The 14,446-nt window shown below is 38.9% G+C and overlaps 1 protein-coding gene across 18 annotated transcripts in view; it reads left to right on the top strand.

Moving 5' to 3' along the window:
- Positions 1 to 14,446, top strand: part of LOC117382306 (neurexin-1a-like) — a 313,634-nt gene that overhangs the window by 190,364 nt on the left and 108,824 nt on the right. For all 18 annotated transcript variants that reach the window (XM_033979439.2, XM_033979430.2, XM_033979425.2 and 15 more), the window contains one exon: positions 11,594 to 11,775. In XM_033979439.2, coding sequence (XP_033835330.1) covers positions 11,594 to 11,775 — 182 coding nt within the window. The remainder of the gene's footprint in view (positions 1 to 11,593; positions 11,776 to 14,446) is intronic.

Genomic DNA, 14,446 nt, shown 5'->3' with positions numbered 1-14,446 from the left:
TGCTACTAAAGACTTCATTAGCTGTAGTGGTGCCAAAAGACCACTTGGAAAGGTATAGATGTATAATATTAGGTCAGAGTTATAGACTATAGACTTTTCCTCCCAATAGTACAACACGCTGGCTAAAGTGGACCTGCGCCTCCCATCCACCACCAAAGGCTTTTAATAGAGTGGTCACATGTGGATATACTGAAATGAAAATAGCTTGAGGGAATTACATCAAAGTCAAATTGGCCTACATATTCACAAAAGTTCTCAAAAGAACTCAAAAAATATACATGCATACCTTATATAGCCTTTAATGCACAGTTTATGTTTTTGACTTGGACAGGGAAGGTGATGGGGACAGACACGGTCCCAGGAGAGAGATAATGCCCCTCCTCCCATATGGGGGGCAGTACAGTTCACAGCATGAAGGTTTTTTGTCCCCACGGCAACACAAAGGCACATGCAGTGAAAGTATACTACAGAGCTTTTCTTCAGAAACATGCCACAGAAAAGAAAATAGATGTTTTATTTTGTAGAAACACCAACTGTGAGTCTGAAATAGAAAAAGTGCCGCCTGCAATGGCAAAGGAAAACATATTTAAACTTATTCAAACTGAACTTTTGGTCATGTATTTGGCGAAGGTTGAAGGAAGTATGAACATTTCTGGTGTATTAGGTTTAGGCACTGCTGGCACTTTTTTAAATGTATTTATTTGTTGTCCATTACCTCAATAACAATATCCAGATGATATTTTAACAACGCCCATAAATGTCTGTGTTGAGGTTCGAGTCCAGCACAAAATGCAAATGGAGCATAAAATGAACCATAAAAGTGCAGAAATGTCACTGTATTGATAGCACCTTGTTTGAGAGATTACACCAGATGCTTCTATTCATTTTATCACACCAGTTTTTGTTGTGGCCATTTTGAATACTTAAAATTCTAGACAATGTACTTATATTCTAACTGTGCATATCTTCAGAACTATTTAATATAGTTAATCTAGAATACATGAAATACACTGCCTGGCCAAAAAAAAATACAAAATAAAACATCACCACCTGGATTTAACTAAGCAAATAGGTTGAGGTTGCTGCAGTTGGTCAGGTCGAGGTTCAGCAACAGTCTGTGCTCAAAGAATGAGGTCAGCTGACACCTGAATATACTGAATGACCAGGTTATTCCATCAATGGATTTTTTCTTCCCTGATGGCATGGACATATTCCAAAATAACAATGCCAGGATTCATCGGGCTCAAATTGTGAATTGTGAGTGGTTCAGGGAGCATGAGACATCATTTTCACACATGGATTGTCCACCACAGAGTCCAGACCCCATTGAGAATCTTTGGGATGTGCTGGAGAAGGCTTTGTGCAGCGGTCAGATTCTACCATCATCAATGCAAGATATTCGTGGAAAATGACTGCAACGTTGGATGGAAATAAATCTTGTGACATTGCAGAAGCGAAATCGAAACAATGCCACCACGAATACCATAATCAACGCTAAATATTAGAGTGTGTGACCTTTTTTTTTGGCCAGGCAGTGTACTTTGCTTTGAGGTATGGACTAACCTCTGTTGCGCAACTGAAAAAGCATTTAGTCCCACACTAGTTGCACGATAAAACCAGTGCCTTGGCAGGGGCGGAAATGGTTTTCACAGTAGCTCAGTTGGCAGAGTTTGTCCACTGATCTGAAGGTTGCCGGTTCAAATCCCGCTCTTGACGTAAACATCATCGGTTGAGTGGTTAGACCCATTGACCCACAGGTTGGCGGTGCGATTCCAGCTCCCACAGATAAATATAGTTGTTGTTGTTGTGTCCTTTGGCAAGATACTTAACCCGCCTTACCCCCAAGTGAATGTGTGTGCGAATGGGTGAGCGGTTCCTTGATGTAAATCGCTTTGAGTGCCTTGGAAGGGGAAAAGCGCTGTATAAAAAAAGCGACTATTTACCATATTTTTCTTCCAAACAAGCTTAACAATTCTGTTCTTTTCAACTGTAATCTTGGATAAACAATTGTCACAGCTAGTTGAACAAAATGAGTGCCCTGCTTTACACAGCGGTAACAAGCAGGATATGAAACAGCGCTTATAAGAACACTAGGTACCAGTAGATCCGCCCGCACTTCAGTCCATGTAATCCCCTGGCATTATGTAATCAAATTGGGCTTTGTTCCTTAATCCTGTATCGCTGGTTTATGTCACAGGAGGTTTGGATAATATTTGTTAAAACTTTGACTCGCAAAGACGCCTGGAGAAGTGTCATTATTATTAGAGTGGATCAGACACGGGCTCATAGATGGATATCAGAGTATTGGCATCATTATTTTGGATCACAGCGGTACGAGCAATGTAGCGTTTAATTATGCTCTGCGGCTGTGGGAACGCTGTCCTACTATCAGAATGTCTCTATAACTCACATCTTTGTAATTGCTGCCAAGTTTGAACATGCAGCCGGAAAGACTTCAATTATCCAAGAACCAGTTTCTTCATAGCACCAGTAATATTAACTTTACGCAACTAGACCACCCCAAAGTGCTATAGTGTACAGTACCGTATATCAAGCGGGCACATTGATCGTCCCGACTGTGATCCCCGGTGGAACTGAATCTTCTGCTGCATTGATTTGAAATGGCTCTCTTACCAGATACCAATAACTGTGTTTAATTGGGTACGAGTGTCTACATAAATTGAGCTAATGATTTTTAGCAGGATCTAAAATGGTAATGTGATAGAGATCATTAAGTTGCTCTTAATTGTAGAAGTCCCAAGAGGAAGCAAACACCGGAATAGACACAAGTATCATTCATTGAAATTTGCCATTTTAAAAGCGCACGCCAGATTCAGCTATTGCATCTCTTTAGGCTATGGGAATTATGTTGATAAATGAATGAGAAGCTGTTTTTCTTTTTCTTTTTTTCTATTTAGAGGCAAATTTAAGTCATTGCAATTCATTCTATACTGGTCAAAAAGTTGTGGTGAAAAAGTGGCCTGGATGAGCAACAAAATGTCTTCATTCCTAACATTTTTTGTCCAGTTGACAGATTTGAGTTGTTCTTTTACTATAGATCAGACCTGGACGACTGAGGGATCACACAGACGAGCAGGAACAATATATTTTATGCTCAGTGTTTTATTTATTTAATGTAAGAGAGACCAACATAGTGACCAGACATACACAGTAGTAACAAGTGGTGATAAGACATACTAAGACATACCAGGATGTACCAAGACATATTAGGACATACCAAAACATAACATGGTTTGCAGACGTAACAGCTTTTTACAGCTGTTTACTATCGTGTGTACAATTTCTTTGCAAAAGTGGAGAGATTTGAGGTATTTTTATGTAATGCAATAACCTTTGAGCTGTAGAAGGTTGAAAAAATAGCAATAGCTGTAACTAATTTTTGGTTAATTTTGCTGTTTATTTGCTGCAGCTCAGGATTTTTAATGACATGTGCTTATTTAAAAGTGGTTTACTGGGATTTTGCATAACTGTGTCAGTGGCATGTTATCGTTTATCACGGTAAATCTCTGCAGCGATATATATCATACTTCAAAATGTGTTATTGTGACAGGCCTATCCTAAAGTCATCATTCCCAAAATATGCTTTACAACATCCAAAACAGCTCAGACAGGGCGATACTTGTTGAAAAACAGAACCTACCTGAGTTTTTCAGGGTAACGATAACAGCCAGTCAATTTGAGTCTTATCTTAGAATGAAAGTTTGCCTTAGACTGAATGGGAAGGCAATACGAGTGTAAAATATCGATCAGGTAAAAGTGTTTTGTTTATTTATAGTCAAAAAGACCTTTGGGAGGCTGTGTATTTCCTCCAACAGATTCACGGAAATGATCAGAAATCCATCTCCAAAATGCGATACAATACGGCACGTCGCGGCTGATCTATTTTTGCACACCGCTCATTTACGGGAATCCTTGGCGGCAGGTCGTAACACAAGTGCGATGTGCTGACACAAAGCAGATCTATAATGTCATCTTTCCTTTTCATATTTCCATCACAACTATGTAATTATGATTGGATTGCCGGCCCGCTTCTCGGCAGAGGTGGTAATATGAGGCTGGTGTTGAGGAGGTCAAAGGAAAGACAGTCTAAGGGCCTATTCGGAGCGGAGCTGTGCGCAGTAGCGGGCATCAGAGAGTAACCAGCAGCACCTTGTGTGCTCGGGCTCTGCGCCAGCCCTCTGTCTATCTTATTACACCTATCCGCCCCGCATCCTGACACTGAGCTGTTTATGTTACATTCACAGCTTATGGTGAGGAGCTCCTCTGTAAATATGTGTGCACAGGCTCCTATCTCAGCTTAAAGCGGGACTTTAAAGGCGTCTATTTGGTCATTTAAAGAGTTAACATTTATTATATTGGCAGTAGTCACAGTGGTGAAAGGTAACAAAGTAAAAGTAGTAAAGTACTGCACTTAAGTACAACATTTACGTATCTGTACTTTACTTATAAAGTGGATACTGTTTACTTTTGCCTCACTGCTTTGAAAGAAGGTATCTGTCCTTTCTACTCCACTACATTTCGAACAGGACTGAGAAGTAGAAGTATTTTTTTAGATAGTTTGAAAGTCTAAGAGGTGTATTTTTAACACAACAAAAATAAACAAATAAAAACGATCAATTTAATTGTTTCTGTTGAAAAAAATTCAACACAAATGTTTTTCAAAAGTGCTACATTTGAAGCCTTCTAAGACCCTCAAAATTTGCTTGAAATACTTTAAGTAGATTTTTTCACATTTTACTTGAACAATTTTCTGCTCCGTTATCTGTACTTTTACTTAAGTAACAAATTGAGTACTTCTTTACCACTAAGCAGTAGTGATAGTAGTAGTTGCCACAGTGCCATAGGAGGACATTTGTTGAAGTATTAGTATTATGGTCACATTTTAAAGAGTCATATATGTTTACCCTTGATTGATAAGGGTCAGATATGAGTAACCTTAGATGTCACAGAAGTACACTGTTATAGCACTAGCAGTTTGAACACAATATTTAGTGTAGCGGTTGTAGTAATGCTTGCAGTAGTGGTTGTAGTAGTGGTTGTTGCCTTGATCACTGAAGTTGACAGAAGAAAAAAAAAGTTTTATTCAAAATGAGTGTTCATCATATTCCAGATACAAAGATTTTCCACTTGATTAATACAAGTTTGAAGTAGCAGTACTTTTTTTTTCCCCCACTGCGACTGTGACAATGCCAGGACGTCCCTCTCAAATACAGCTGACCATTTTAGCTATTTTTGTCTCCTCCCTTAGACAGCTCCTCGTCCACACCATCCCCTGGGAGGGTGCTACATTTTTAATGAAAGCCCACTGTTTGATCTGCCAATGTTTATCTTGTGTGATGCTAACTGACACCGTGCAGAGCTGCTAGCCTTCAGTGTATCCCAGCGCTGGACAGTTTAATTCATTATGCTCAGACAGAGGTAGGCCTGGGCTGGAGGGGCTCATTGTGTAGATCTGACAGGTCCCCCTCCTCTTCCTGTTCAGGAGCTTAACGTCTTTTTGGCTCTGCACTCTGGGGAAATATGGATCGGTTGGAGATGCAGCTGGAAATGGAACAGTATAGAACAAATATGTTAAAAGGGCACTATCTTTTAACTTTACTTTGCCTGCCACATTCTAATGAGGGGTCCCCTGATTGGATTTTGAATAACTAAAGATAAAAAGACAAGGGAAATGTAGATAGTTATGTTATTAGTACATTCTTTCCTATTTTCAACCAAAACCAATTCCAGTTCTGTCACTTAACTGAATAAAGTGTTCACTGAGTGCCCGTGCAGACCAAACATCTGAACTAAATGAACAGCTGGTGAATTAAAACCAAAACAATCCCAACTGCCCACACCACAGAGCCAGAGGCAGCAGATTTCTCCACATAATGTCTTTGTAGTGGGTGGTGTCCACGGCAACTCTTCAAGAAAAGCAATGTACCGTCACTCAATTAAGACATATTTGACACTAAAGTCAAAGCATGTTTTACTTTTGTTTGTCTCAGATGTTTTTATTGCACTGAAATAATTTGAGTGTTAACTTTTTTTTCTCCTAAAATCATGCAGGTGACATGCCAGCTTCAGAAAGTTCCACAGTGTTGGTTTAACTGTTGATGAGAATCATATATGTAAAAGTATTCCAATTGGCCCTGAAAGTTAAGAAGAAACATGTCAGGCAAAACTGAACTTGTTTTTTGGTCATTTTGGTCTCTTAGCACATAAGCTTTCATGAGCATGCATGAAATATGTCAACAAAAGGAAGCAAGAAATTGAAACCTGGCTATTTTCATGTTTTGAATGTCCCCATAATGGTCATTTTTAAATATTTTTTACACATATAATGCCTTATTTTTATATAAAAACATGACATGATAAAAACCTCGTAATACATTTTTTTCTTACTTTTATATCAGTAAACTACAGATGAAGTTTCAAATTCAAATGAAAGATATTTTGCTATTCACCTGCAGTGTCTCGCCTCGTGCCGTTGTGATGTTTGTACCACAGAGAGACTGCAGTTGTGTTTGTGATTGTAGTCTCTCCTGTCTGCTCTCTACATGTTGTCGTCTTAGTCAAATGGTGATGTGGGAATAAGTTTCATCAAATTAAAGACACCGGCGTTGAGTATTTCCAGGACACGAGTGTATCTAATGACTAGAGCAGATCCATATCGGTGCCTGCACCTTCCCAGGAGAGAACACAAATAACAAATATGGAGCTGGGACATAATTACTGCTACCAGCAGAGATACACAGGCACGTGGCTGCTGATTTCATGGCCTCACTGCACAAACATGTAGGTGTACATAAGCCATGTTTCCTCTTGTATCTTAATCCCCAACAGCCCCCCAAGGAGTTTAACACTATCTGCTGCCGTGGATTTTCAAAGCATTAAAGTTCTATATAAAGACACTTTGTACTTGTGTATATGCACACTACTAACAGTCTGACCAGTTAAAGGGTTAGGCATCACAAGTAAGTTTGACTTCAGCCTAAGCTCTTTCGATCGTGTTGTATTTATCCTCTCCGGGCTGCAGATGTATGTTTTAATAAACTATAACATATATATGTATAATTAATTTACATTTACTTCATTGTAAGTGGAAACATTGATCTAAAGCAGCTTAATTATTGAAACAGGTCCATTGACTTCCTGTACAAACGTGCAGAACTGCTTTTTCCACATCTGCAGTAACAGACCATTGGTTTAATTGTGACTGATCAAAGGGCAAATTGCATCACTTATTATTATAAGAATAAGTGATGCAGTTAGCAATTAAACACAATTTAACCAATGTTCTGTTAGGCCACGCAATATCCTCTGCATAGAACTAAGTATTTTATCTCCAGAAGATTCTTATTTAGGTCTAGTTTGGACTAGTTTAGACCTGTACATACATGTTCTGAAATGCATGTTATTCTTGTGATTCTTGGTACAAAAGCTCATATTTAAGTCAAATGTGTGTATGTGGGTGTGGTGAAAATGTAAACTGAACCCTGATTTTAACACAGAAGTTACAAATGTGCTTGCAGTCAGCCCTACAGTGAGGACTGGTAAACTAGAGTGGGAATAAACTGAATGCTGTCTGTTAAGAAGTTGCAAACAGGTGATCCAAGCACAAAACAATAAAACCATTAGAGTACGCAGACAGACATAATGCCGGCAGCCATATTGTATATATTTGCACCGTGTGTCACTTCTTGAATTCAACAGACCAGTTAGTTTGGTTGACCTTTGGTGTGTGACAAGAAAGCTATTAAACCGCGGGTGCCTCTACATACTGCGCAAAATAGATCTTAGCATTACAGTGTTTTTGAGTCCGCCCACAAGTAAATAAGCTGTCAGTGGGATAAAGCGGGTGTCATATCTGGTGAACAGAGAGAGGAGGAAATGGTGGCTTCCAGGCCCAGGCAAGTTCACTGACACGCTTTAGAGGAGCTTAATTATAATACGCCGGAGCAAAGTGCAAGCGTTTGTGACTGGAGGGGGGGAACTTGAGGACAGTGACACCAGTCCAGCTCTGGGTACATGAATTAGAAGTATCTCCTGCAACATCAGATATGCCATAGCTGTACAAGAGCATTTTTTAGCGCTAGCCGGCAGACTTCATGAAAAAGAAATGATGCCCTGCACTGCGAATATATTACATTTAATGCATTTTCCTGCGTAGAAGCCATCTTGTTCGGTAATGCCTTATCCATTAGAAGAACAAGACTGCTTACAGCGTTATTTCATTATGTCTAACAAATGTGCTCTATGCTTTATGAAAACAACTTCTGCCATAGATCTGTGTGCCTCCTCTGTTATGTGTTAATCACGTTATTGTTAATTAATGATGCTATTTTTTCGAACTAACGACTGCGCTGGGAATCGACAAAAATGAGCGAAATGGCAACCGCGAGTGAACTCCAAAATGACACGCTTTAGTCACAGCGCAGTGACGGGAGGCAAATATAAATAATCATGTAAAATTTATCGATAGTTTTACGTCGTTGTGAACTGGTTTACAAGAAAATATTGGAATTACAGCCGGTGTGATTTATAATCCATTGTTCAGTCGAAGGCTCTTTAACTCCCCAGCCCTATGAATATTAACAGTGCTCTGCTTCTCCTTCTCACTAGCACACACACACACGTGAATGTAAAAAAAAACACACACAGGCCTGCACTGGCTTCCTCCTTGTCTAATTTTTCATGAAGATAGCTGTTTTTATGCTAATCTGACAGCTGCATTCATTTTCTTGGCTTTCTCTCAGGCATTTACTTCGCAATTTTCTTTTTTTTTTTCGTTCTCTTTTTGAACCCCCAACTACTTTTGCCCAATGAACCCCACTGCTATCGTAATGAACACTGTGTAATTAGCTAAAAATAGGAGCTTGTTTGATTGAGGTGATGGTGTCAGGTCTGACAAAATAAGGAATAAAAACTGATGGTTGGCAGGTGTCAGTGGATGTTTTGTTTCCAAATGTTTCTTTAATTGGACTGAGTTTTCAAACACTTTTATTAGGTTCATTTTCTCCTGATTTGCACCAAACTTCTGTCAAAAAAGGTTATTTTAAAACCAATTGAAACACATTCAAAGTGTCTTATGGAAGTATTCACTGATGCTTTTCTATGGAACTCAGATTTTGTTAACCTCCTCACATAATTACCCAAGTCTTTTTTTTTTTTTTTCTTCTTTTCAAAGTTTGGGGGAAGTTAGAAATAGAAACTCCCTTAATCAGGAAAATTACTTTGTGTTAATTTGGCTGTAAAAATCTTTCTGATTGGCCGAGGACGTGGCCAATGACACCTACAGATGCAGCAGGGTCTGGAGAGCAGAATGAGGCACAAAATAAAAATCCTTAATTGAATTCAACAGTGCAACTAAAATTGAAAAAATGGAAAAATAAGAACTTGTTATTAGATGGTGGTTGCAAAGGCACAATTTTACCAACTTGTAGCAAGGTCAAATTTGTTGAAAGAATAACTTTTTTGTTTTATAAAACATGATTTTAATTGGTTAGTTTCTCTCATTAGCGCCAGCATTTTCCACACAATTTGACCAGCTACTTTTTTCACTCGATTAGCGCCATCATGCTCGTCCTGCTATGAGGTTGCATTTAAACCCTTTCACGAGCTTGTGAAGTCAACTTGCTAATGGACTGGAGATCGCTGGTTTAGAGGTGACCGCTGGGCCATAATTGGACCGGTGACTCCATTCTAATGCTGCTAGTGGTCTGTCTGCCTTTGAGGTCGCTAATGATTTGAGAGACAGAGAGGTGGTTCGTTTTGGCATGCTGGTTACCTTGGCGCCCCGGATGTGGTGTGTGCAAATTTGCCTGAGACTCTTTGGAGGTGAGGCAGTAAAACAGAGTAATTGCGAGGCGTTATGAGGAAAGTGACACCGGAATCTGCCTCTCTCATTTGCGCTGGGTTTTTCCGTCGACTCGTGAATAGGCTCGTGAGTGTACTTAAAGCGGCAAATGAAGGTGAGGGTGCTTCAGGAGAGATATGTGGCGCGGTGCTGTGCAAAGTCGTTACTCAGCACAATAAAGCTCTCTAGTCTAATGGAGGAGTATGCACGTGTCTTTGTTATGTTAATACTGTTGACAGTCCTTATTTCACCTGCAACAAACAACACGTCCTCTGAAGATCATCTGATGTGGCGTGTGGCTTTGCTGATAGTTTCAAAAGCGAGACGCGTCACTTAATGATGATGTCATGAGAGTTAAAGGTAGAGATTTAAAGTGAAGGGTCATTTGCAGAAGAGAAGTAGAATATTGGAGATGTATTTAATTTCACTTTATTTATACAGGGAGAGTCTAATAAGAGCACTCAGACTCCTTTTTTTTTTATGTGCGCTCAGAAAAATACAAATAAAAGAACAAACAAAACCGGTAAGTACATAAATCCATATAAAACATTAAAAACAGGTGTGATTATACATGTTTGTCACCAGGTTATTAAGTATCCAAAGTATCCAAAGCTCTTTTCCCTATTTCAGTTCTGGTGCAGCCAGTGTTTTAGACTTATACAATCATGAGACCTTATATTAAAAATTCCTGTATCAAAGTTCAACAAGCAAGTGAGATATTCAGGCAGTCTATCAAGTAGTCCTGTATAAATATATTCTATACAACCTACTTTTTCATAGCGTGTACAGTGATGGTTTTAAATGCATCACCTGTTACGAAACGAAGGGCTGAGTGAAAGAGTGGATCTAAAGGTTTCAAAGTAGAGGCTGAAGTCTGCATGTAAAGTATATCGTCATAACGCAGTACAGAATGAACGGCTGTTTGTTATTTCTTTTCTGTAAGTCAGTGAGATACAGTATTTGTTTCTGTAATAAAATGATAAGTTTGATTTTAAACTGTTATGTTATTCTGAGATATGTTTTTGAAAGATAAGTTTTCGTCAAGTCAAAACCCAAGATATTTATAGATGGTGACGCTTTCAATCAATGTACGATTTAGTGTCCAGAGTTTTGTTGCTTGCATTACTGTTTTTTTTCTTTTTTTAATGATATACTTAGAGATAGTCATCATGAACCACTCCTGAATGAACGAGGGATTATATTGACAAAATATTTTCAGCAGCATTAAGTTGCTCAAACCCAGCGAGACACATTTTTATTTCCTAACCAAGGATTCTTTGTGTAATTTTGGAGTTGACATGATTCATTTTTGGAGCCATAACCAGAGGGTTGATGGTTCAATCTCAGCTCAGAACAGTTCCTAATCTTGTTGTGCCCTTGGGCAAGCCTTTTTTCCAAATTGCCCGGGCAAATGCAGTGTGTGAGAGAGTTATTGATGATGCCTGTGGTGCAGCCAAGTTTCAGTCAGTTGGCCCCGGGGCAGCTGTGGTTAAACGGGAGGCTTACAAGTGGCCGTGTGCAGGAAGTGAATGAATAATGACATAGCATAGTGCTTTCCGAAGCTTGTAAACCACAACAAAAATCTTTCTCATTCCACAGTATATATTCATTATATTGTTGCACTGCTTTAGGGAAGAGATGCAATTGCATTATTTATTGCTCATCAAAAATTCCAGTTTGAGTTTGAACTAGATCTTAATGTACCACTGTTTTGCTCTTCTTTCTCTGCAGCGGGAACCACGTACATATTTGGGCGCGATGGAGGACTCATCACCTACACCTGGCCTCCAAACGACCGCCCCAGCACCCGGGCTGACCGTCTGGCCATCGGCTTCAGCACCCACCTCAAAGATGCCGTCCTGGTGCGAGTGGACAGCTCCTCTGGGCTCGGAGACTTCCTCAAGCTTCACATTGTAAGTCAACCTACTTAATTTCTCATCTTCTTTATTTATCACACATGTACTATGCTAGTTTGATGCAAGATAGTAAGAACATGGATCAATAAGACAATCATTATTTTCTATTGGAGTTTGGAGAGAGGAAAAATTTGCAGTTTTACTTTTAGTTTAACATTTTCATCTGACAAGAATTCAAAATATATATAATTTCTGTCACTTTTAAATGGAAAAACTGTAAAAAGACAAATGGAGCATGTTGTTTTTTTTTTTTTTTTTTTCTTATAATACAGAAAGGGGAAGTTGTAGGAAAGTTATATTAGTCAAATTTTAGTCAGTACCTTTTTTCATTCCATGGCTGTGATCCTTCATACAGTATGGCCACAGATAGAACAGAAATGGAGGTACATGTGCACAGTGCGTTTCTGACCTGCACATATTTCTGCTGCTGCCACATGACCCTTTTACCTGCAAGCTCCCATTTACTGACAGCAACACTGATGCTAGCCTGTAGCATAGGAGCATGGTACACTCACACTGACGTTTCTCTGTATTAGAGAGGACACTGTTCATGGCAGCCTTTTACCTGCATAGAGACACAAAAAGTCACACATTCATAATAACATCATTGTGTGTGTGTGTGTGTGTATTCAAATGAGGACTCAGTGATAATAGAAAAATGCAGTGCTTAAGGTTTGAGATATGCCTTGCTTGGTGAGATGATGGTCCCATAAACATAAAAATACACATTAAAGGCGCTGCTTGTGCATATGGAGATGCTATTGCTTTGCCTTGAATGTTTCATAGTATCGCTTTAACATATCTGTCTTTACATATAGAGAGATATACATGTGGCAGCACCAGGCTAATGAAACACCTGCAATGAAAACGCTGGATATGTTAAATGTCAAACTGTGAAATGTTCCAAATCTAAATCTACAACATCTCCATGGAGACAAGCAATCGACATACCCTTCACTACAAAAGCTACTCAATGCATCTTTAAGTTGCATTTGCAGTTTTGATTTTTAAAACATGTCATCTTTTATCCCAGTCGTATAAAAAAAAAAAACCCTTTAGTTTCAATCAGTAACTGGTCTGTGCAAACTATAGAACCCTGCACATGCTTATTGACGGTGAAAGCCCATGGGAGCTCGCACACAAACATGAGATTGGTGTTCAAGGCTGTGGCCTCACTGCCCACACTCTGAGCTTCACAGTCTCAGTGCAGAGGCTGACATAAGACTCTCTGTCCTCACCAGTGATGCATCCACCATGACAGGGCTCCTCTGAGACACCTCCACTGCCTGCTTTAACAATGCATGCACAAGCAACCTGAAACCCAATACGTTTTGACGCTCAACTTCAACAGAAACATGCAGTACATCCCTATCATTTTCTTTTGATATATATTAGGATTGGGCGGAAAAAAAACAAAGAGGCAGATCACAATTTCGATTTTATCACAACTTACCTGCTTTTAAATGGTGCAGCTACATTAAATAACATAATAGTGTGTCTTAATATGTCCACAGTTGTCCTATGTTATTCCTTGCGTCCATGTTAACCACGTGCATAATGAATGATCTTGTGTTCACATGCTACTTTTACCAGTGTGGTGAAAAATATGTCTGTCAACCATTTGCATAGTAGGCCTCTTTTCAAATGAAATGGCAACCCGGCTTTGCAAGGTATAGCTCATTCCTCTGCCTGTGTGAATACCATACATATAAATGCTGCACATGCAAAAACACATTTACATGGGCTCCCAAAGAACTTGACCCATTTGAATATTTTTCGCCGTTGGCAGTCCCATCGTTTATGAGATTGCAATTCACGTGTGTGTCAAAATCATATATACACATTTAATACCAGGTATGGCACTTGCAAAATTATGTTAAAGTGCCCTTGAATCTTATTTGAGTTTTGTGAGGATTATCAATAATGTGTAGCGTGCTAATATTGTAACTTTCATCATTCAGTTGTTTTTTTTTCCATGTCCTGAGTAGCATGTGGAGCGAAAGGAACAAAGATAAGGCAAAGAAAGTTCATTTCTATAGCACAATTCATTCACAAAGTACTTCAAAGTGCTTTACAGAATAAGAAATACATTAAAATCACAATACAAACAACTTGAAACATAAATAATCATCATTAACATTAAAATCTCAGTCATATCCACAGCTAAACACAACGGTTTTGAGCCTAGATTTAAACAGTAAGAGGTGGAAAAATAGTAGAATTTCTTTAGATTTAATGTTTGTAGCTTTACAAACGGTGAATATGTAACCAAAAAAATCTCTGCAGGTATCTTTAGATGTGTGAATGGTAACTATGTCAACAGTAGAGGTCACAGTCTGTGGTCAGGACACTCGCAAGAAGAAGCAAAGGGATCATGGGGATTATGGATACTGCTGCTGTTGTGTTGATTGAATTTGACACATTTTTGACAATAAAGGGTAAAAAAAAAATGCATGCAGACACTGACTCCGATGTTAGATTATTCTTTTTCCTGTAACAAAATCTTCAAATCATTTTTTTTTTTTTTATTCCTATTGACGTAGAAATAACAGGAGGCTATAAATGTCCTACGATACATAAATTCACATTCTGAATTGCAAACTGTAATCTATACTAAGACACTTTACTCTTGAAATCATGACGCGTTCCAGTTTAAGGGTTTTGCCAA

The sequence above is a fragment of the Periophthalmus magnuspinnatus genome, chromosome 15 (assembly GCF_009829125.3).
Source record: "Periophthalmus magnuspinnatus isolate fPerMag1 chromosome 15, fPerMag1.2.pri, whole genome shotgun sequence".
Classification (NCBI taxonomy): domain Eukaryota; kingdom Metazoa; phylum Chordata; class Actinopteri; order Gobiiformes; family Gobiidae; genus Periophthalmus; species Periophthalmus magnuspinnatus.
This window is presented reverse-complemented; position numbering and strand designations above follow the sequence as displayed.